The 24,623-nt window shown below is 48.9% G+C and overlaps 1 protein-coding gene across 1 annotated transcript in view; it reads right to left on the bottom strand.

The window, feature by feature from the left end:
* LOC144769189 (serine/threonine-protein phosphatase 2A catalytic subunit alpha isoform) overlaps positions 1-24,623 on the bottom strand; it is a 204,848-nt gene that overhangs the window by 38,256 nt on the left and 141,969 nt on the right. Inside the window, exon 5 of the mRNA XM_078653208.1 lies at positions 21,855-22,016. Within this exon, the coding sequence (XP_078509334.1) occupies positions 21,855-22,016 (162 nt within the window). The remainder of the gene's footprint in view (positions 1-21,854; positions 22,017-24,623) is intronic.

Below are 24,623 nucleotides of genomic sequence, written 5' to 3'. Positions count from 1 at the left end.
CCCAGCAATACCAACCCTGGTGGTGGGTCTGCGAACCAAGATCACACCAGAAAGTCATGGAGAACGGAACGGCCGAAAAAGCCATCTCTCCGGACTTGGCTGTCCAGGCAGTAGTGCCTAGCAAACGTGTGCAGCAAAGCCCACGTAGCTGCCTAACAGATGTCTTGCAAGGGGACTCCCCGATCCAGGGCAGTAGTAGCCGCCGTGGCCCGAGTGGAATGGGCGCGCAGCCCAATAGGAGGCTCCTTTTTCGCCAAACAGTAGCAAACCTTGATGCACAAGACGACCCACCGAGAGATGTCTGCTTGTGCACCGCCCGTCCCTTCTTAGCGCCCACGTAAAAAACAAAGATCTGGTCGTCCACCCAGAACTGGCGTGTGCGATCTAGATAGAAGGAGAGTGCACGTTTTGGGTCCAGACGGTGGGGCCTCTCTTTCGAGGGATGCTGAGGCGGAAAGAAGGTGGGCAAGGTGATGGACTGCCCGATATGAAAGGCTGTGACCACCTTGTTTAGGAAAGAAGGACGAGTCCTCAGAACAACCTTGTCCGGATGGACAGAGAGGAGGTTTAGAAGATAGAGCCTGGAGCTCACTCACTCTCCTGACAGAGGTGATTGCAACCAGGAATACAGTTTTAAGAGTAAGAAGACGAAGAGGACAGTTATGAAGTGGCTCAAAGGGAGCGCACATCAGATACGTTATGTTAGACCTGGCACCTTGGCGTGAGTCTCCCTTCCACTTTTTGCTGATGTGCCTCATGTGTTTTGCTGGTGTTAGCTGCTCCAGGCACTGTGTCACTGCCAATCAGTGCCACAGTGCATGTGCTCCTATGAAAAGTGTATACATTGATTGGTTTCCATGATTGGCTTATTTGGTTTACTGTCAGTCCCCAGTAAAGTGCACCAGGAGTGCCAGGGCTTGTAAATACAAATGCTGCTGGTGGGCCTGCAGCACTGGTTGTGACACCCACAGAAGCGGCCTAGTCAAATGTGTCTAAGGTCTGCCATTGCAGAACCTGCGTGCAGTCTGGTACTGTCATGCTGGCTGGGCAAGTGCACTCACTTGCCAGCCCCTAAACCTTCCCTTTACTTCATGTGAGTCACCTTTAAGGTAGGCCCAAGGGCAGGGTGCATTGTAAGCATAAGGTAGGACAAGCCCTGATGTGTGTGGCATGTCCTAATAGTGAATTACAGCCATTTTCGTTTTTCACTATTGTAAGGCTACCTGTTCCCATGGGCCAGAATGGGCTGCTGGAATTATTACACACTATAATCCCAGCTAGCTCAGGGAACATGGTAGAAAGTCAAGTTTAGTATGCCTGAACTCAGAATAATAAAATACTTCTTTTAGTAAAGTTTATTTTACTATCCTGGGTTTGCAAATGCTACTTTTAGAAAGTTAGCCTTTGCTTGCCTGACCATTTCAGCCCGCTTCTGCTAGGATGTGCATCTGCTGTCTGTCTCCTGGAATCCCCCAGCCCGTCACTCACAGAAACCAGTCTGGGCTGCCAGGTGGTGAATAGATGGATTACCCCCAGGATAGGTGGGAGGAGTGCCCCTTGACTCTGAATAGGGCTGTGCTCTGCCACCACAATGATGGCTCCACCTCCTGCGGAGCGTCTGAGGTCTCTGCCCTGCACCCTGAAAGAAACAGCAAGAGTCTCCAAAACAGAGTGCTCCAAAACTGGGTTCAACCAGGCTCAGGCCACCTGGCCTGCAAGAACAAAGGATTTGGAGTATAAAGGTAGGAGCCCTGCTCCTAAGCATTAGATCCTGTTTTGACCATGAAGAACCTCTGCCCAACTAGAAGGACCTGGAGAAGCTGAAGGAGGAAGACTGTCCCTGAGCTGGGGGACTGGCCTGCAGTGGGTGCCTTACTGAAGGAAAGGAGAGGAAAAGACCAGAAAGGAGAGGAAAAGACCAGAAAGGACTTTGCAGAACTTGTGCCTGAAACGATCTCAAAGGGCTTGGGAACGAGCTTGCCCCTGAACAGAGTCCCAGGATCATTGGACTCTACACTGCCTTCCCCAACGAGTTGCTGGGTCTTGCCTGGTCTCTTGTGCCGCTGGGGCCGCACCTGAAGTGTGCCTCGCTTCCATTTTGCAGCCCGTGCCTGGCCGCCCCCGCCTCGAGCCGCACCGCTCGCATCTGAGCCATGTCCGCTCTGCTGGGCCGCCCGCACCCTGCCTCCCTCTTTTTCCCCCGAGTCGCACTGCTCTTTGCCACCCCCGCCGCTGGAATAGCCCGGAGCCCCTTTGCGAGGCGAAGAAACGCCCGTATGCCTGAAGCGTACCAGCCGCCTCCTGCCCCGCTCCGGCCTTGTTGAAGATCACCCGCTTTGTCTCCAGCAGCCCTGACGGAAGGTACGGTTCATACCTAAGCGGTATCCGCACCGCACCACGAGAGCCGCCGGTACAGTCCATACCGGCCGCTAGGTGCCCCCTCAGTAAACTCAACTTTGCACCGGACCAGCATGCTGCATCGCACAGCCCGGTACGGTGCGTACCTGGAGAGCGCACCGGACCACTTGCACCAGCCTCAACGGTGCTGTTCACTCCACAACGCGTACGAAAGAAGTACCCGTCGCACAGAAGCCTCGCCCCCACAAACGCCTAAGCCCCGTTTTGTCTGCCCCCCTCTCCACCGTCCCGCCCACCCGCCTCGCACCTCGAGGCCTCCTCAGAGCTGGACTGCCAGGGAGAACTGCCGTCCTCGTCCCGGGCCCGCCTTCATTTGGGGCTGCATCTGTACGCCACGGACTCCCGCATTCCAGGTACTGTGCGACTCGGACCGCAGGGTCCGCAACGTTGGGGTAACATTGCTTAAATGTACGAACTGACAAAGGAAGGGTCGCCCAACTCGTGCGAAGCGCACAGGATCCTCAATCAAGCTTTGTTAAAGAACTCTAAAGAACACGTTTTATTGCAAAGTACTGTAGCCTCATATTTACATCGTTATTGTGGTCTTGTAATGTAAATCTGCATAGAAACCTATTTTTACATAAACCATACGTATTTTTATAAATATAGACTGGTGTCCATTTGTGGTGGGTCATTTTTATTACTGTAGGTGGTCATACATGCTTAGCTAACTAAACGCCCTGAAGATTAGCCTTGTATGCTCGCGCCACACTACCTAGAGGGTGAGCAGGGGTTATTTTGAGGAGTAAGACCCTTGCCCTGACTAGAGGAGAGGGTCCCTGTTTGTCACAAGTGCATGCCTGTGCCAACCAGAGACCCCCAAATCTAACACGTTAGAACAAGATTCAAGTCCCACTGAGGCATCACGAAGGGAACAGGGGGAAACATGTGTGTGATGCCTTTCAAGAATCTATTTACAACAGGGGACTTGAAAAGAAAAGGCTGATCAGGAAGCCTTAAGAAGGCTGAAATGGCAGAGAGGTAGCCCTTGATGGTGCCCAGAGCAGAGCCCTGCTGGGCAAGAGAAAGAAGGAAGAGGAGAACCTCTGAATGGGGGGCAGAATGGATCCACAGCCTTTTCTGTGCACCATACCACAAATTTGTTCCACCTGCAGGCGTATACCGATTTTGTGGAGGGACGCCTGGCTGCCAGAATCACATCACAGACTTCAGAGGCAAGTCAAATGGCCTCAACTGTCGCCGCTCAATCTCCAAGCATGTAGGTGGAGACTGGACAGGTTCGGGTGGAAGACCGTCCCCTGCTGCTGCGACAGAAGGTCCTCCTGAAGAGGCAGACAAAATCGGGGGATCGACTGACATGCGGAGTAGCTCGGGATACCAGTAACTTCGTGATCAGTCCTGAGCCACAAGGATGACTTTGGCCCGGTCTCGTCTGATCTTCAGCACTCTGGGCACAAGAGATATAGGCGGAAAGGCGTACAACAGACCGCAGCTCCACTTGCGGCGAAAAGCATCGCTGAGCGAGTGCCACCTTGGAAATTCCAATGCGCATAACTGATGACATTGCGCGTTCTCGTCGGTGGCGAATAGATCTAACCCAGGCTCTTCCCACTGCTGAAAGAGACCTTGCGCCAGGTCAGAGTTCAGACGCCATTCGTGATCAATCATGCACCGGCGGATGAGTTAGTCTGCCCTGGTGTTTAGGGAACCTGCCAGGTATTGAACCACCAGGATGTCGCCCCGGCGTTCCAGCCACTGCAAGAAGTGCAGAGCCTCCTGACAAAGGGTCCACGACCCCACCACGCCAGATTTGTTGCAGTACCACATGGCGGTGGTGTTGTCCGTGAACACCTGCACTACACTTCCCCGGACAGAGGGAAGGAATGCCTTCAGTGCAAGTCGGATCACCCGCAGCTCCAGAAGGTTGATATGGAGGAGGGACTCCGCCAGAGGCCTCTGATCTCCCCCTCTCCCATGTGCCCCCCCCCCATTCCAGGAGGGATGCATCCATCACTACTACGTGCTCCGGTTGGGGTAGGGAAAGGGATCTGCCGCTGACCCAATCGCAGTCCGTGAGCCACCACTGCAACTGATTCGCAGTACCCTCCGAGATCAGGATATGGTCGGACAGGTTGCCCTGATGCTGTGCCCACTGAAACTTCAGGTCCCACTGCAGAGCCCGCATCCGCCACCTGGTGTGATGCACCAGAAGGATGCAGGAGGCCATCAGCCCCAGGAGCCGCAGCGTCAATCTGACCGAAACTCGGGATAAAGGTTGAAAGATCGGAATCGGAGCCTGAATATCCAGAACCCGCTGTTCGGGGGGGGGGGGTAACCCCGAAACTGCACAGAGTCCAGAACCGCTCCGATGAAAAGGAGCTCCTGAGAGGGGCACAGGTGTGACTTCGGCACTTTGATGGAGAACCCCAGCGAGTGCAGGAGGTCGGCCATAGTCTGGAGGTGGGAGACGACTGTTTGGGGCGAGCCGGTCTTCAACAACCAATCTTCGAGATGGGGAAGACTGAAACCCCCGATCTGCACAGATGAGCTGCGTCCACCGACATCACTTTCGTGAACACCCGAGGGGTGCTGGTAAGGCCGGAGGGGAGCACGGTAAACTGTAAGTGCTCATGGCCTACCGTGAACCTCAGGTAGCGCTGGTGGGCCAGCCGGACAGTGATGTGGAAATATGCGTCCTGCAAGTTCAACGCTACCATCCAGTCTCCCGGGTCCAGGGCAGCTAGGACCTGAGCCAAAGTCCGCATCTTGAACTTCTCCTTCCGGAGGAAGCCGTTGACGCTCCGGATGTCCAAGATAGGGAGTAGGCCTCCTTTGCCCTGCTTGGGTACCAGAAAGTAGTGGGAATAGCAACCACGTCCTACTTCTGGCCCAGGAACGCGCTCGATGGCCCCCTTGGCCAAGAGGGCCATAACTTCCTCCTGCGGAAGTAGCAAGTGATCCCCCGACATGCGTGGTATCGTGGTGGCATGGCTGGAGGTGTCGCCTCGAAGGGGAGGGAGTAGCCCCTTCGGACGATTTGCAGCGCCCACCTGTCCGACGTGATGGTACGCAGTGGAGGAGGTGATGGTGAACCCTGCCCCCCACTGGCGTCGAATGGGCCTGAAATGCCGGACTAGGAAGGCTTAGAGGCAGATACTGCTGGGCGGATGTGGACTGACCCTGCCATTGTTCCCCAGTACAGCCACGGCGGGAACCACGTCCGCGTTGAGACTCGTTCTGCAGCCGGTGGCTGGCCGGACGTGTGGGGGTGCCCCTTCCTTGGCCATGAAAGGGGCGAAAAGCGGAAGTTTGCTGGCGCTGGCCCAGGCCCAAGGACTTGGCCGTAACCCTGAAGTCCTTAAAACGCTCTAGCGCACTATCCGCTTTGACGCCAAAGAGGCGACGGCCATCGAAGGGCATGTCCAGGAGCATGGCCTGGACATCCCCCGAGAAGTTGGCAGACCGCAGCCAGGCATGGCGACGAATCAGCAGTCGTGGAAATCGCACCGCCCAGCGAGTCCGTGGTGTCAAGTTCACATCTAATCGAGTACCGTGCTACATCCCGCCTCACCGTCAGGGCTTTGGCGAGCAATGTCCGGGCCTCCTCCGGACACTGTGGCAGCAACTCCGCAACCGTATCCCACAGAGAGTGGGTGTAAGGGCCCAAAAGGCAGGCGGTGTTGACAGACCACAGCCCCAAACTCAGAGAGGAGAACATTTTCTTCCCAAACTGAACATACTTTTTTTGATTCCCGATCCAGAGAAGCGGTTAAGAATGGGGTCTGGGACGTAGAGGCCTGAATCAACAGGCTTCCGGGGGTGGGGTGAACGGACAGAAAGCAGGGGTCACCTGGAGCCGGACTGTGGCGTTGGGCCACGTTCCGATTCACAGGGAAGCCTGTAGAGGGCTTGGACCAGGTGCCCATCAGAATGTCGGTGAGGGCTTCGTTAAACAGCAGTAGAGGCTCCGAGGAGCTTGCCTGCGGTTTGAGCACCTCAGTGAGGTTAGTCCTCACGGCCGCAACAGGGAGCTCAAGAGCCAAGGCCTTGGCCGCCCTGTTCAACACCAAGCTATAAGTAGCCCCCTCCTCCGAAGCCACGGAGGGAGGAGAGATTAATCCAGTGTCAGGCAAAGCGTCTAGACCACTGGCCTCCCCCAACTCATCTGCCCAGCCCTGGCTTAACTGGCACTGCTGTGCCAGAGGGTCCTCAGACCCCTCCCAGTCCTCCTTGTCATCCATCTCCTGGAAACCAGGCAAAATGATGGAGTCGGGTCGCAGGTGAATTGCTCATCCATCGGCGCCGAGCGGCGTCCACCCGGACCGGGGTTGAAACCAGGGACGGTGTCGTTCAAAGACAGCAACGGGAGCGACACCCTCGGGGTCGGCGCCAGCTGAGAAGTCGTGAGGTCGACTGGCGACGACCCGGATCCAGGCCTGGATCTTGTGGGGCCCTGCGGCGTCTGTACAGGAGTAGACAACGGCGCTGGGGCGGGAGTCGCCGGCCTGCAAGGACTCCCAGTCTGACCCGCGGGCCCAAAGGCGCCTCGACAGGTTCCGACGGAGTGAAGTGAGTCCTCTTGGCCACGAGGAAGTCACGTATCTCCTCCTGCGGCGGAAGAGCGATGACGCCTCTTCGACTTCTTTTTCAAATGCCTCGACTTACCGGTGGACTGGGAGCCAGACGAGTGGTGGTTACTTGATGAGTGGCGATGACTGCGGCTCCGCGACCGGTCCCTCGACTTCCTCCTCAACCGGGACCTAGTGCGGCGCAGAGCAGGCCAAGGCCCGGCTGTCGGGGCACGACTTGTCATCGTTGTCGGCCCCGGGGCACTAAAGGCACCGAAGGTGGGGGTCGGTTGTAGGAAGGTGGATACCTGACTATGGTAACCCCCAACTTTTTGCCTAGTGTTTTGCTGGTTTCTGACTTAGTTGGCCTGAGATCATGCTATTCAGGACCCCAGGCTTCCTGCTCTCTCTGTTAAAATGGACTCCATGTACCCTAGGTACATATCTAATTGGATACTGAGTCACCTTATCAGTCCCTGTACGGTATACCTTAGGTATCCAGGGCATAGGTGTACCCAAGGCCTACCAGGGGCTGAAGCATGTATTATGCCACCCCTGGCTGGCCATCCAAAACGGACACAACTGGCTGCACGACAGCTGGGGCAAGGTGGTGTAATCACCCTTTGCTTTAGATATAGTATACCTATATCTAACCCTAAAATGGACACATATATTCCTATCAGTCACTCCTATGGCAGGCCTTATCGATCCTGAAGGCAGAGTGCTTGGAATTATGTGAGATAGTGCTCTGGCATGAGCTGAGCCCGTTAGCAGCTTGCGGAACCAAGTCCAAATAGCTGTTCCATGATAACGCTATACCATATACTGTGCATTATAATCCTCGCGGTTAAATGCTAACTTTGGTATAGCTTTATCAAAACATGTCGAGTAAGGTGTCATACGAATTGGAATACTAACCCCTCGCCAATTCTGGCGACGGGTTAGCATTCCACCCTTCTAGAGGGACACGACATGTATGTAACTGTGAACCCCGGTTAAAGTCAGACACAGCCTCAGCTCCACAAAATGGATGCTGCCACCGAGACACAAGTCTGTCCTCCTGCTGCTGGGAGTCCTTCCAGCAACGGAGGCCTGGACAAAGGGTTTCCTGTCAGGGGCGGTGCTAGCACCATCCCAGACAGGATTTTGTGTATTCCAGGTAGGCAGGGCTGAAAGGAAGGTGACTGCAAGTGGCACCCCGGTGCTCACTGTGCATAGCCCGGCTCAAACCAGTTCCAGGGGCACCCCAGCCCCTGAGCTGGGGAGAGACTGGACAAAGAAGAGGGGTGTAACCACCCCCCTCCTGGTCCCACCCATAGGGCAGGACCTAGTCATGGGCCAGCTCTTTTTCTTAGAATAAAGGTAGGAGCAGGTCCCCTTCCCAAATTAGATAATCTTGAATCTTGACTACTTTCCACGAAAGGACTCTTGACTTTCTCTGAAGACTCTCCCTTGTGGCTAAGGAGTAGCCACCCTGCACCAGCAGGCACCAACGAAGCTCTTGCGGTTTGCTGTAAGTCCATCCTCCGGATCAAGACTGCCCAGCTCGACGAGACCCGGATTCCCTGCCATCTCTGACCTCTACCTACATCATCCAGCCCAGCTGAGATTCGTGGGTGTGACGAGACCCGTGGGACCGACCATCTTCAAGACCTGCACGACGCTTCTCCAGCACGACCCCCGAGAGACCCTCGAGTAAGTGCACTGGGGTTTGAGAAGCCCTAACCCTAAGCAGCTCCAGCACCGAAGTCCAGCCTCCCAGCATCCACGAGATCTGCGTGGTGCCATTCTGCTTCTTTGTTGCTTGCCACGTTGTCCGGTCACTTGCCCGTTGGCTAGTGACCCTCTACACGACGTACCACGACGATTACACTGCTGGTCTGGTTGCTCCAGACTGGCCCTTGCTCCCTTCCAAGAGAGGAGCACCCCGGACCCTCCTCGTCCACTCCAGACGCCATCTTGACTCCACCGCGTGGGCTTGCCTTTGCCAAGGTTTGTTGCTCAAATCCTGAGTCCAGCATCGCCGACAGCCTCGTGGGACAGCTCGCACCTCCAGCCTGGACGCCGACAACGCCTCCTAGCCCGTGTGACTGCAGAGTCCAGCGTCGCCCACTCACCAGGTCGAGGTGACTTCATCCGGTGCCATCCTGGTGCCCACATAATTACTGGCTAGTGATTAAGAACTAAGTCCCCTCTGCTTTCAGGTCGTCTCCTTCACTGATCCAGCCTTGGATCACACCGAACTTCTTCACTGGTCGCCTGCCAGCAACTTCTTTCAGGCTCCATAGACTTCAACGAGGATTCCCGACGTCTTTTGAACCCTATGCAGCCGCGGCCCCTGGGCTAGGTAACTTGAGTATTTCGGTACTCCAGCACAGGTTCACTATCCAAGTGTCCAGATCCTTTGTCGTTTTTAGTCTACCTAGTCGGATTCGTCCGGAAACAGTAACTTTAGAAACGCTAGCATCCATAGACTTCTTCCCGCATCCCGCGTGAGAGTGCACACTCTGCACACGATCTCCCTAGGCCTCCTGCTCGTAATCTTAAGGTTCAGTAGTGTAGTCCTAGCGATCCTGAAGCCTCTAGATCTTGTTACTTACCTGTTAGCATTTCGCATTCCACTTTTTGTGTATATGGTTTTTCGTGCCCCTCGGGCATTTGTGTAAATTGTGCAACTTAAAGTATTTTCGTAAGAGTTTTGTATTGTGCTTAGCTCCCTGACTCATAAAGAGTTCAGGGTAGACTTGTTATAAATACATATCCTTTATTTTCATAACAACTTGTGTGGTGTCCTTTCACTTGGTGTTCAAGGGGTATATGTGATGGTAAAACAGCTGGCTTAACACACCCTCTAGAGTTTAGCCTGAAGACTGCTCGTGTCCATGCTACTAGGATAGCTGGTCTGAAAGGTTGACTTACAACCAATCATCAATAAGGGTTGTTTGGTATGATACAAAGTGATCACTAGAATAGTGAGCACTATATATCAGGCCAACTTCTCACATCGGTCACCAACATCAGGCGGAGATCGGCGTCGCAAGGTTTAAAACCAGGCATCCCTAACTGCACCGCGAGACGAAATCGATCTGCGCTTGATGGTGCAGAAAAAAGCCGACGTCAGCGCGCGAGGGCGGCGTCTAAGTACTCAGATGACGTCATTCCGGCAATCACGGCGCCAACGACGGACGCGGAGCCGCAGACGACACCTACCGACGTGAAAGGGTACTGCTGACGAAAACTTTCTGGATCCAGTCTGACGCCTGGGGAAATTCTAAGCTAAGGAATCTAACACTAACACGTTTCTTACAGATGCAAGCTCTAGAAAGGAATATGCTACTTACCAGTATGCATCTGTTCTTGGCATGTAGGGCTGCGGACATTCATATCTGTGCATAGATCGCCGCCTAGTGTTGGGTCCGGATGATTGGTGGCTCCTCCCCTGGACTACAGTGCGCATGGGCATCCTCTCCATCCTCAGATTGTCTTTTGCCATTGTGGCAGAGATGGAGTATGGTACAGTAAGAGATGTCCATGCAAGAAAGTAATAAAGTAATAAAGAATGCTACAGCTGCGACAGGCACCAGGGAGGAGGGTGGACGATATGAATGTCAGCAGCCCTACATGCCAAGAACAGATGCATACTGGTAAGTAGCATATTCCGTTCGAGGCATGTGGGCTGTTGAATTCATATCTTTGCATAGAATGTATCGCAGTCTCTTCCTTAGCGGTGGCTACCTGTGCCAGCTGCAGCAGTCTGAAAAAGAGTTTTTAGAACAGCCTGTCCTACAGCCGCTTGCTGTTTGGAATGTACATCTACACAATAGTGTTTTGTGAAAGTATGTATGGTAGACCATGTGGCTGCTCTACATATTTCCTCTAGAGGAATGTTTCCTAGGAAAGTCATGGATGCCCCTAGTTTGCGTGTAGATTGCGCTCTTGGGGGAACTGTTAAAGTGCGTTTTGCTTTTAGATAACATATTTGGATGCACTTAACTATCCATCTGGCTAACCCAGATTTTGAAATGGGGTTGCCTTTGTGTTGTGGTGAGAAGGCAACAAACAACTGTTTAGTCTTTCGAAAATCCTTAGTTCTATCAATGTAGTATAGAAGTGCTCTCTTGACATCTAGTGTGTGTAGAGCCCTTTCAGGTACTGACTGGATTTGGAAAGAACACTGGCAGTTCTATTGTCTGATTGATATGAAAATGGGATACTACTTTGGGCCTGAATTAAGGGTTTGTTCTAAGAACTACCCTATTTGCAGGTATTTGGATGGAAGGCTCTTGACTAGTTAGGTCTTGTAGCTCGCTAACTCTTCTAAGTGAAGTAATTGCTACTAGAAATGCCACCTTCCATGTTAAAAATTGTAATTCACATGAATGCAATGGTTCAAATGGTGGTCCCATTAGTCTGGTTAAAACTATGTTTAGGTTCCAGACAGGTGAAGGTGGGTGTTTTGGGGGGATTATTCTTTTGAGTCCCTCCATGAATGCCTTAATTGCAGGTACTCTGAATAGCGAAAGATGCTGTCTGTTCTGAAGATAAGCTGCAATGGCAGCTAAGTGTATTCTTATAGATGAATAAGCTAGATTGCAACGATGTAGGTGCAAAAGATAGCAAATGATATTTTGCGTTGAAGCATCTAGTGGGTTTATGTAATTGTTTTTGCAGTAAATGACAAAACGCTTCCACTTGTCAGCGTAACAAGCTCTGGTTGTAGGTTTTCTTGCCTCCTTGATAATGTTCATACAGTCAGGAGGTAAGTTTAGGTACCTAAACTTCAAGACTTCAGGAGCCAGATTGCAAGGTTTAGTTGTTGCGGATCTGGGTGCTGTATGTCTCCATGGCTCAGAGTGAGGAGAGTGGGTGTTAGCCGCAGTCTTTGATGAGGCACCACGGAAAGTTCTAGGAACGTTGTGTACCATGGTTGCCTCGCCCATGTTGGAGCAACCAGGATTAGTGTCAGTGAATGCTGGCGTAGTTTGCGTGACACTAGCTGCTGCGTGGAAAAGCGTACGCAAATCTGCCTGACCAGTTCATCCATATCGCATTGGACTGCGGATGTGGAAACCTGGCGGCTAAGTACTGGCGTTTTGCGTTTTCCCTTGTGGCGAACAGGTCTATCTCTGGTTGTCCCCACTGTTGGAAGTATGGTTGGAGCACTGTGGGATGAATCTCCCACTCGTGCAGCTGTTGGCTGTGTCTGCTGAGCAGATCCGCTACTTGGTTGTCTTTGCCTGGGAGGTGTTCTGCCATGAGAAAAATGTTTTTTTGGATGGCCCACTTCCACATGCTTTGTGCTAGATGTGATAGTTGTGGAGAGTGTTTTCCTCCCTGTTTCTGTATGTAGTACATTGCTGTCATGTTGTCCGTCCGGATCAACACAGTTTTGTTGCATAAATGTACTTTGAACGCTTTCATGGACAGAAAAATTGCCATAATTTCTAGCAAGTTGATGTGCATTTTCTTTTGTTGTGTTGTCCATAGGCCCTGCACTGTGTACTGAAGGACATGGGCTCCCCATCCTAACAGGGATGCGTCCGTCGTCAACACTATTTGTGGTACAGGCTCTTGGAACAGTCGTCCCCTGCAAAGGTTTTGTGGTTCCACCAATGCAGAGAGTTGTATGCACGACTGGTCACCAACAATAGGTCTTTCAATTGTCCTTGAGCCTGGTTCCACTGCCGTGCTAAGCACTCCTGTAGCGGACGCATGTGTAATCTGGCATGAGGGACTACGAAGATGCACGAAGCCATCATGCCTATGAGTTGCATAAACACTAGGGCAGAGAGCGAGTGTTGGGGCTTAAACTTTTGGATTAGTAGCTGCATACTGTTTATTCTTGCAGCGTTTGGGTATGCTTTTGCTGTCAGAGTATTTGTTGCTCCCAGGTAATGCTGTACATGGGATGGCTGAAGGTGCGATTTTTGGTAGTTCAACGTGAAGCCTAGGCTGTGCAGTAGGTGAATGGTTTTTGACATGTGGCTGGCTCACTGCTGGGCTGACTTTGCTTGTATTAGCCAGTCGTCCAGGTACGGATAGACATGAATATGTTGTCTTCTTAAATGTGCAGCCACTGTCGCTAGGCATTTTGTGAACACTCTTGGAGCTGTTGTTACACCAAATGGAAGGACTTTGAATTGGTAATGTTGATTTAGTAGCGTCAACCTGAGATACTTCCTGTGAGCAGGATGTATCGGGATATGGAAATATGCGTCTTTGAGGTCCAAGGTTGCGAGGAAGTCTCCTTGCTGCAACAGTGGCAACACTTGTTGTAGAGTGAGCATATGAAAATGCTCCGATAAGATGTAATGATTTAGGGCCTGAGGTCCAATATTGGTCTGAGAGACCCGTCCTTTTTGGGGATGAGGAAGTAAAGTGAATATACCCCTGTACCTTGATGTTCTAATGGTACTAGTTCTATGGCCCCTTTTTGCAGCATGCTGATGACTTCTTGCTGCAATAAGTTGAGGTGTTCTCCAGACATAGGACGGTGTTTTGGTGGTATGTTGGGTGGTGTGGAGGTTAGCTCTAGGCAATAGCCATCCCGGATAATTTGCCTTACCCACTTGTCTGTAGTGATGTTTTGCCAGACTGGTAGGAACGGCTGTAATCGTCCCCCGACCGGTGTTATATGGTCTGGGGGTAGTGCTAAGGAGTCACTGTTTTGTGTTGGTAGAGGATCTGGTGGTGTTATTCCCTCGTCCTCTGCCTTTGCTGTTATTGCCGCGGTATCCACCTCTATTTTTATTGTAGGTGGTTTGTGTGTTTCCCTTGTAGTTTGTGGTCTGCTGTGATGAGTTACCTCTTGCAGTACCCCTGTAATTTGAGCGACGAAAGGAGCCTCTATGTTGTTGTGATTGTAGGGCTCCCATAGACTTAGCTGTCTCAGTGTCTTTTTTCATTTTGTCCAGGATTGTATCTACCCCTGGACCAAATAAGTAGTCAGGATTGACTGGCTGGTTTAACAAAGTGGACTGGACTTCATTTTTAAAACCAGAAATGCGTAGCCACGCAGGTCTCCTGATCATAACACTGGCGTTAACAGACCTGGCCGCCGTGTCTGCTACATCTAAGGCACATTTAATGGAGGCGTTAGTGATTAGCTTTCCCTCCTGTACTATTTGTTCAGCCTGTTCTTTGTAAGGGTCAGGTAAATGCTGGAGAAGTGTTTCTAAGGTGTCATAGTGTGCCCTGTCATACCTAGCTAACAGGGCTTGCCTGTTAGATATTCTCCATATGTTAGCTGCTTGTGCGGCTAGCCTTTTCCCTGATGCCTCAAAGATCTTTGATTCTTTGTCAGGAGGTGGAGCTTCTCCAGTTGTTTGAGAGCTTGCACATTTACGTGCATTTGCTACCACTAAAGAATCCAAAGGCAGTTGTCCCTTAATATATGTAGGGTCTAGTGGCGCTGGCCTATATTTCCTCTCTATTCTTGGGTTAATGACCCGTGCCCTAGTGGTATCCTTAAATACGTCTCCTGCATGTTTAAGTACCCCTTTTAACATAGGTAGTGTCTTAACAGTTCTTTCTGATGTGGCAAAAGTGTCAAAGAGGAAATCTTTCTCCACAGGGTCTGCATGCATGTCCACATTGTGATGGAGGGCTGCCCTTTCGATTAGTGAATTAAAAGCAGCTGTGTCCTCTGTAGGAGAAGGCCTAGCAGGGTATGTAGATGTATCAGGAATGGGTTGAGTCACCAGGATGTACTGGGTCAACCCATGGTCGAGTTTGACTGTCTTGGTCAGTGTCTACTGGGTAGTTCTATTCTGATCATATTCCTCATCTGAGTGTGTGGGTGTATAGGAGTATGGGTTAGGCCTAGTTGGCTGAATAGGCTCAAATAGAATAGGTGAAGTAGAACAGTCCCTTTTCTTTTTGAGTGGTATAGTGTAAGTCTCTTTCTTAGTCTCTGGTCTGATCTTCCTTTTGTAGAGAGTGAGTTTCCCAGAGTTAGTGTCAATGTAAAGTTTTGACTGTTCCACTGATTCAGGGTCTGGATGCAAGACCTCCCGTTCAGCAGTTCTGGGTGTTTTTGCCAATGTCTTGTTTGGTTTGTTTCGGTTTGATGCCGCTTTTTGGGTCGACCGCCTTTGTTTTCGAGGAAGGTGGTAGGCCAAACTTTAATCGGTCCGATGTCCTTTTGTGGTACTACAGTTTGTTTCGGTAGTGCCTGTTTTTTCGGAGCCGAAGTTTTTGCCGTTTCGACAGTTTTTTTCGTTTCGATTATGGACTTGTGTCCTTATGTCGATTTTGGAACCTGTGGTTTCGGATAGACGCCCTTTGGTTTCGGTTCCATGGCCTTTTTCGGGTGCTTCGGCTCGATTGCTTTCTTTTGCAGAGCCATTGGTTTGTCGACTTTGTTTGGGGTCGACAACCTTCTTTGGATCGAGTCCCTTTTTTGTGTTAGTGACTGTCGACGCCGATGTTTTCGGTTCGACAACCTTTTGTCTTGAGTAGATATAGGGGCGCTGGTCTTCGGCTCGACAACTCTTGTGTTTGACTCCGATTCGACATAGTTTGGCCCGAAGACCGTATTGTTGATGAGTTTCTCCGGTCTCGACTCAGATGGATCGACGTAGTGTGGTCCGAAGACAGTGTAGTCGATTAGTTTCGGTTCCAAAACTTTTGGTTTTGATATTACCAATTTCGGAGTACGTTGATCCGATGGCTCTTTAGTAATATTCTTAGCCGAGCTGTATTGCGGGGCTATAGAATGTGTTTCGAGATCTTGGCTAAGGCCTTGTGGCGATGCCTCGACCGGAGCCTGTGGAACCATGGAGGTATAGGTATGGGGCGCCGTACTCACGGTTGGCCCCGTTTCATCACTGGAGTCGTCCTCTACGGCTCCGATCCCTTGTTCGTCGTCCCCTACCTCGACGCGGTCTTCTTCGTCGTCAATGTAGTAGTCGGAGTCATGCTCAGAATCTTGATCCGACCGTTCATATTCTTCGGCTTCAACAAGATCTTCGTCGAAGATATTTTCCAACTCTGGCGCTGGTTTCTGCATGGTTAGCCTAGCGGCCCGTCGAGTCCGAAGTGTCTTTTTGGAACGAAATTGGCCACAGGCTAGGCAGTCGGATTCATTATGTTCAGGAGATAAACACTTGTTACATACAGGGTGCTTATCGATAAGTGGGTATTTTGAGTTACAAAGAGGGCATCTTTTAAATGGGCTCCGTTCCATCGACGACTGGTCGCGTGGCGCCGAGAAGGCCCGCGGCCCGATTCAATGTCCCAAGTTGAATAAAGTTTGTAAAGAAGCTGTCGGCACCGATTCGAGACAATACCGACGATACCTAAGGCCTTTAGAAAGTGTAGTTTCGATTCCGAACTTCGAGTAAAGGAAATTACATCTGAACCCAATGGCGGAAAAAAACAATCGGAGGATGGGGAGGATGCCCATGCGCGCTGTAGTCCAGGGGAGGAGCCACCTATCTCGTGATACTTCGAAGATTCTTCCAGGACAACAATGTGCAATCATCCGGACCCAACACTAGGCGGCGATCTATGCAGATATGAATTCAGCAGCCCACATGCCTCGAACATAACCATTTATCTTTCACAGAGGACTTTAAAAACCGTTCACGACAAAACAACGATTTGGGACATCGATGCCTCCATACCCACAACATGGCTTGTCCGAGCTCCTAGAAAACAACACGAGCAATCAGCTCATTCTTCAATCACACCATCGATTCCATACGACCTACCAACAACCCAACAGTTGTCAGATGTCCTTACTAGTGTCCACTTCAATCAGACAAAAAAAAAACCTTAGCACGGCACGGAAGCGTGACACAATTCACTTCAGAGGCGATATCCTCTCTGTTCCAAGACCTTTCTGTCTTCGCACTTTCAGGTAGTCACAAGTTTAGTTCTGCAACAGCCCATCTCCATATACAGAAAAATGTCTCATCGCTGGAGCTTTCCCCTCTGCCTCCTCTCTACCCTGAACAAGAAGCAGCAAGGTCCCTGGAAGAAGCCAATGTTATCCTGCAGATTGCCCCTGCCAAAGGGAGAAGAGGGGCCATAGGAGCCCTCAGAGTGCAGAGACGGTCCACCACATTGGCACATGGTGCTCTCAAGACAAACCGGAGGAAAGAAAAAAAAGAAGCCGGGACTGCCACCTGCAGAATATGCTGCACAGATCACTCACCCACGACAGACGTCAAGTAACACCGTGACTAAGACTGAGGACCTTAATGTACCTCAGTCTTCCGTTGTACGCTGCTGGCTTGCACATGGGTTCCTCCACCCTGCAGGGGCCCCAGGACATCGCCGAAATGTGGCATCCCCACCCCATCAAATGGCCAGCTTACTTTCACGTTTCTGCACTTGTGGTCCCACTAAATTGCCATTTTAATGGCAGACTGGGTGGTGGGGCACAACAGCCTCAGGAAGCTGCCCTCCAGCGAATGGCTAAGCTGTGGTCACGGACCATTAGGATTCGGGCCCTCTCGGGCCACATCGAACTGAGTTAACACAGATTGTGCATGTGCTTGTTCTGTATTATTGTGTTTTGTTCTATGTTTTTTTAGTCAGACCTGCCTCAATGCACCTTTCCATGTTCATATATACATTACCTCCTTATACCAGAGACATGCCACCATGGCGGTCCAAAGCACTGTGATAACCAAACTTTACCACATACACTAGACGAAACGGTTTAAACTAGTCGCACTACGTGTGCAAGGCTTAAACTCTCATAGGAAACAAAAAGCTGGCTTTAAGACCATGCCACTGATATTGCCCTACTACAGGCAACACACTTGTTAAAGGCTGACACCACACATTTACAATTTTATTGTTTTCTCCTACAATATCACACTATGAGCCCCACCCAAACCAGAGTAGTGTCCATTTTGATCCACTGCGACTCGCCCCTATGAATTGCTCATCAACACGCAGACCGAGAGGGCAGAGTCCTGGGTCTCCAATGCAAGACTGCCTCTCAGCAATGAACTCTTTCATATATATGGCCCCAACAACGCAAACAATGCATTAGTTTTAACATTAATGCCCTTATGCAGATTTCGTAGTTGGCTGGCTCATTGTAAATGTATGTATGTAAATGTATTAATAGGGTTGACGTCAATGCTATCTTCGATGTGGCCCTAGATAGATCAGAGTCTCATTCTCGGTGCCACTGTGCCCTCCTTGGCTGAAGGTATCCACAATGTTTGTCTTGTTGATGCGTGGTCGGATTCCCACAGACTCTAAAGAGATTACATCCACTAATCAACTTAGTTCGGAGCTCCGAGGCCATATCTTCGACGTCACCACCGGGGTCCCCCGGTTGTCTGACCATGCCTCCGTTTACCTAGCCTCAGAATGCCAGCATTTCCCTAGGCCACCATCTTGAATGTGGTACATCAATAAAGTAGCATCCTGTGGTAACAGAGACAGTGCGGGAAGCCTTAGAACATTACTTCGTATAAAATACCATGGGGGTGTGGGCTGGGACATGGTGTGAGATGCAGCAAAGGAGGTTATCTGAGGCGAAGTATTCTCCCACACAGCGCAATTCCAAAAGCTTGTTCTGGCCAAGGAGTCAGAGCTTGAAGATTAACTTCACAAACTTCAAACACAACATAAAGAGACAGGCTCTCCTAGGTTCTACAGGGCACTACGCAAAACACACGCAAATTCAAACACCTCTGCCGGTGACCCTGCACTTGGGCTACTCTACCTTAAAATCAACAATACTAGGGGAAATGTGACAAAGCTGACAGGCTTCTAGTCTACAACCTGTGACAAAAACAAACTTGCAACTGTATGTATGCCATAACACATGAGAGAGGGGGACACCCATACAGAGACATCAGCTCTCCTCAATTTATTTACACACAAATATAGTAACCTCTAAAGGTTCCAACCTCCTAGTCCCCACCCACCAGGAGTCTTAAGTCTGACATTACTTTCCCACATCTCAATTAAACCATGCTTGCAGCCCTAGAAGAACCTACTCCGGACTTGGTGTGAGCGGAGATACCGCACCGCAAACAAAATCAATACGCAAGCACAGACTGCTTCTCGGTCTCTTTTTACAAAGCCTTTAGCAACTTCTTAGCAGATCCCCTCTGCAATGTACTCAACTCATTCCAGAGTTCACACAAATTGAGAACCCAACTATGAGAGAGCACTTAGTAACGGCCTTACTTAAACAAGGCAAAGATCCCACCACTGGTACATCATTTAGGCCCATTGTCTTGCTCAACTTCGAAGTCAAGATTTTCCCGTCCATCTTAGCGATCTCTTCCCACTCCTAGATTTCACTTGCCAGTCTGGATTTATCCACAAATGTCAGGCCCGTGATAACGTCCGATTGGCAGTACACTCCATCGACTTGCCCTCCTGATCCAAAACCAAGACCATCCTTCTCGCTAGACGCAGAGAAGGCCTTCGAACGGATGGACCGGGAATACTTACGATAAGACTTGCCCCCAATTCTAGCCAATAACTGGGCTCCAACAGGCGGCATAAAAGTGAATGGTATCTACTCCCCAACTAGAACACTGAACCAAGGGACCAGGCAAGGATGCCCCATTCCCTTAATTTTTGCCCTCACCATGGAGCACCTAGTCCAGCATATGGAGGCCAGTCAAGACGGTGGTGAAACACAAACTGGCCCTTTTTGCAGACTATGTGCTCTGCATTCTAATCAATAGTGAGACAGACCTTCCCGCATTGCTGACGAAGCTCCATTGCTTCGAATCAGTCTCCGGCTATAAAATCAACCTCCAAAAATGGAATGGTATGAGCATTATAGACCCACAGCCGAGTTGCCTATCGCTCCCAACGATCAGGGCCCTAGCCTGGGAGGTGTCTTCCGTTTACTATTTAGGAGTCATCCTCACCAATGCCATAGACCAGCTACTTCAAGCCAACATTCCTCCTCTTCTGGACGTCTTGTTCAAAGACCTATATAGTTGGGGCAAATCTGAGATATCCTTGCTGGGCCGGGTTAATAGTATAAAAATGAACTTCCTGCTCCGACTACTCTATGTTGCTCAAACACAAGTATTATGGTCCCCCCACAGAAAGATTAACTGCGATCCAACACCAATTGCTCCACTTCGTGTGGAACAACACACCAGAGTTCCTCACGCCACAATGTAAAAAAACGATGGGTGGCCTATGCCTTCCAAATATTGTTAATTACATCCACACAGCCCAACTACGCCCCGCCTTTGACTGGCTACACCTTTCATATACCAAATTACTGAAAATCTTAGAACAAGGACATTACTCAGTCCTGTTACACTACTTAATTTGGCTGCAACCACGAGGACATGGACCTAAGCAGAAAGGTCTGCGTCACATAATGGAGCTAGTTCTCAGTTACTTGGGCATATTATGCGGACAGCAAGGTGCATACTATGCGGACAGCACGGTGCATCCTTCCACACCCCTTCCCAGATACTGTACAATTCTGACTTTCCAACAAGACTTCAAGAATAACCACTTTAACTGTTGGAGAGATGGTAATCAACCTTGACTGGGGGAACTGCAGGAGGTTGGTGAACCACTAGATTGGCAGTCATGGAGGGAGGAGTTTGTCCTGAAAAAGCATGAGCAGTTCCAACTAAAGCATTTACTACACTGGGTCACCAGCGAACAAGTATGCTCAAAAGGTAGTAGAGACAAGTAGTAGAGAAAAGTGGAAAGTAGGGCCCAGATTTAAAGAGTGTGCAGTACGTACAGTTGCTAAGGCTGTGCAGGACATTGGTGGCGGGTGGTCTTCCCCGAGTTTTAGTGCTTTAAGGATGGGTTATGTCCTGAACTCCTCTAAGATGGACTCTCTGAATAGGAGCTTTCCTTTCTTGGGGTCAGGCTGGTCAGTGGGTGCTGGCTGTGTTGACATTTGTATAGCCAGGACACTGTCTCAAACAGATCTGTACATTTCATCATGTTCATGCTTAAACTTCGGCTTTGGGTCACTCAGAACCAATGATAGTTTTGAAGTAGACTTCGGGGTTGAACTCTGTTCCAAGGAGTTGTGGATTGTTTATCAAGGTCGGGCCAGGCTCGGTGTCAAAGGTCGGGTTCAACTTACTAGTCTTTGAGTAGTAAGGAGCAACAAGCCTCAGACTGCTGTAGCCTTTCAGTGTGCTGTTCTTGGCTTGAGGCCGAGCTCTCGTTGCATGGTCCCTTACGCTGGTGTTTAAGTCCTTTTGTGGTTCAGCCCCAGAGGCAAGATCCTTAAAGTATACTGCGTGTGGAGTGCAGGTTGCTGTTCTTTGCCCTATATATGCGTTTCTTTATGGGCCCTGGAGAAAAATGTCCTCTGAAGTGTGAATCCTCCAAGATCATATAATTAGGGTTCTGTCCCTTGAAGGTCTCGAGTCCACATGGGCGCCCATCCCCCATTCAGCACTAGAATGGCTTTCCTCGATAGCAAGGCCAGGAATGGGAAATGCCGTATGAGAACTTTGATGTTACATTCTACTCTCCATTAAAGATATCCTAACTTGATAGTGACAAAAAATAGATTCGGAGGTGCAGTCTATGTCCAGGTGCATTGTGGGTTTAGGGCATAATAGTGAATTGTAAAAAGAAATGCTATCAGACCTGGAAAGGCTGTTCTGATATCAGAATGGTGTTCAGTGGCAGAAATTAAAATCACTTGCAACCCTGTTCCGGGCCCAGCACCTGGACTAAGAGTCCTCTAGTGGGACTCCAAAACGATTAATTAAGGAGGTAAAGAAGTCTGCCACTGTTTTCTTAGAAAGTTGCAGAATCACCTCAAGGCATCCCGATGCGGGAAAGTCCATTTAACACAGTATTTAGCTTTAGAGGCCTTCATCTATTAGGGAACAGACATTACTACTGTTAAGTCAACAGACAGGCACCATTTGGTCAGATATGAACATTCAGTCATAAGAAAAGATCTACACTTCTCACCTCCATCACCAGCTGATGGGCTCTTGAAACTAAAGTAAGGCCATTAGCATGATTGAAAGTTTCTGAAATATCTTGTCCAAAAGTGTAGCCAGCACCTCTTGGGGAAATGCCCCACCCACCACGATCATCGGGATCAGACCACAGCAAATCACACATTGGCCCCTAATAAAAGAAAAAAAACAGTTTATTAACAAAATGTTGCATTACGCTTACAAAATGCAAAAACACTCACTTTCAAGCACATTTCTGCAGCATAGTAGCTTTCATAAATTACGACCCTTTGAAAATTTCCCAAATCAGTTGGAAATCTTCAATTTAAAACAAAATAGCAAAAACAGATTGATATTTAAGTGTTATAGCTTATTCACATCAATGCTGTCAGTCCACTTTCAGCTAATGAGGTGGACAATCCATTTTCAGCTAATGAGGTGTATAGTCAAAGGTCCAGGAGGCCACCTTTAGCAGCAAGACAGAATAACCAAATTGTCTCAATCTGTGGGAGGCAAGCAAGAATGGGAAGAAAAAGGTTGCACGCAGACCTATGGAAGATAAACATTTTGAACTACATAACACCAGTTTACTACCAAGGTTATCCTCAATAAGTCTATAAACACTCAATGTTGGACGACATCGAAAAATACCAGAAAACTCTAAAAGAGGATTAAAAATACAGAGTTGCTGCCTTAAACTAGCTGTATTTACAGTTTTTAAAAGAACAGTGCAATAGGTCTCACATTTGCTGTTGTCAATGTTTTTTACATGTGTTTTGGCGTGGAGTGGATGAATGTGGCGTGTAGTGGAATTGTGTGATATGGTGTGCAGTGGAAATGTGGATAGGAATTATGTTGTATCAAGTGTACTGGAATTATGTGGAGTGGGATTGTGTGTTATGGAGTGTAATAATGTGGTACGGTATTTTATGCTGTGGCGCATTATTTAGTGGAGTTTAATTATGTGGTGTGCTGTAGAAATTTCTGGAGTGAAGGGGAATTATGTGGGGTAAATTGTATGTATTTGATGTGTTATGTAATTGTGTTGATTTGTATTATGTGGTTACTTGTTGAATTATGTGGTGTGGAATGTTAACAGGTTGAGATGATTTGTGTGGCGTTGATTGAAATTATGCTGATTGGAATTGTGTCATGGTGTGGAGTGTATTGAAGTGGGTTGTTGCGATCTGCTATAGATTAATTTTATGTGGGATGTATTTATGTGGTAGTGAGAAGAGTTGTGGAGTGGAATTAACTTGTGCTGAATGGTATATGTAGTGTAATTATGCTGGTTGTTTTGAATTGTGTGGTGTGTGTTACAGTAAACATCAAGTTTTAATGAAGGAAGAGTGGGTTTAAAGGGAGGATATATGGACCAAAGCGGAAGAGAGTAAAGGAGGTTAGGGTGGGCTTGAGGGAAATATTCCAGGAAGCCTTTGCATAGGTAGTAAGATAAGATTAAGAATTAGAATTGTAAGAAACAAACTGAATAACCAAAGCCTATTTGAACTATTATGCACAACTGTTTTGTAACATACTGAATACTCTATAACACATAAAATAATATGTAAGATATTCAATAATTAACAATATATGGATTACTGTGTAAAAATCAGAACGTTGTGAAGCAAATCATTTGTTGTTTGGGCTAAGAAATGTTACATATGCCTTTTGGGGAGTTCGAAATGCACCATATTAAATATTTTTGCAGTAAAAGGTTTGGGTTATTTCAAAAGATATTAGAGTCCCTTATAATCTCACCATCTCAGTTAACCTGATCCCTGGTAATTCTGGAGGCTGAATTTTGAGTGTTTTATTAGCGTTGTGTGGTGTTCTTCAATTCCAGTTCCATTCTTTAGTTTTTCAGAATGCTGTCTTTGATTAGTGACCTATCACCAAACAAGTATGTGCTAGAGGGCTCAACATTGCTGAATTCACAAGTAGCCAGTATCTGCAAGTTACAATTCAGGATTCCTCTTTTCTCAATTTGTGCTAGGGTACAATAGTGGTTAGAAGGCAGATAGAAGACGGTTTAAATGTCACAACTAATACATAAGTAAATGTGGCTTGATTGGTACTTTGCGGAAAAAGCAGGAAATAAGAAAAGAAACATAACAAAATGCAGCTGAATAGGACAGTTAAGCGAACCTGTCCTTTAAATCACACCCAAAGCATGGTACCGCCCACGCATGTTTTCGGCATGTCAGCCAGCGTTGTATCCTTTCTAATCAAGCCAAAGGGGTGTATTGTTTCGTATAATACCAAACCAATTATAAACATGTGACCAAACCAATTATAAACATGTGGAAAAGGCTGCCTCAATGCTGTGTTAAGAGTATGGCTGGTTAAACACAGGTATACAGCTGCATAGCTCTAAAATCTCTCTTCACGGTTATTCAAAAGGTACTCATTTCACTGACTTGGGAAGGATGAAAGCCAAGCCAGTCCCGCTTAAATAACATGTGATATCCATGTTTTTTTAAATGTCTTTTATTGTACAAGGAAACAGACAAGCACGAGCATGGCTTACGTACAGTGCTTGATTTGTTAAACTAAATACATTAATATGAGCTGGGACCGTTCCTCATAGGTTCTCAGGCTGACCTCTATGGTCAAATCCCACTACATTGGCTGTCAGAGGAACAGCACCACTCCAGTCTTGAAATGGTTCAGCCGGGGAAGCACGGAGGCCAATCTCAGTTCACTAAGATGGTGACAAGAAATAGGTATGTTGCCCTTTCCTGCAAAATGTTTCTCTTCCAGATGCTGGACTCATCTA

Source organism: Lissotriton helveticus, chromosome 7 (genome assembly GCF_964261635.1).
Source record: "Lissotriton helveticus chromosome 7, aLisHel1.1, whole genome shotgun sequence".
NCBI lineage: Eukaryota > Metazoa > Chordata > Amphibia > Caudata > Salamandridae > Lissotriton > Lissotriton helveticus.
The sequence above is the reverse complement of the archived record's forward strand: the minus strand, read 5'-3'. Positions and strand labels throughout refer to the sequence as shown.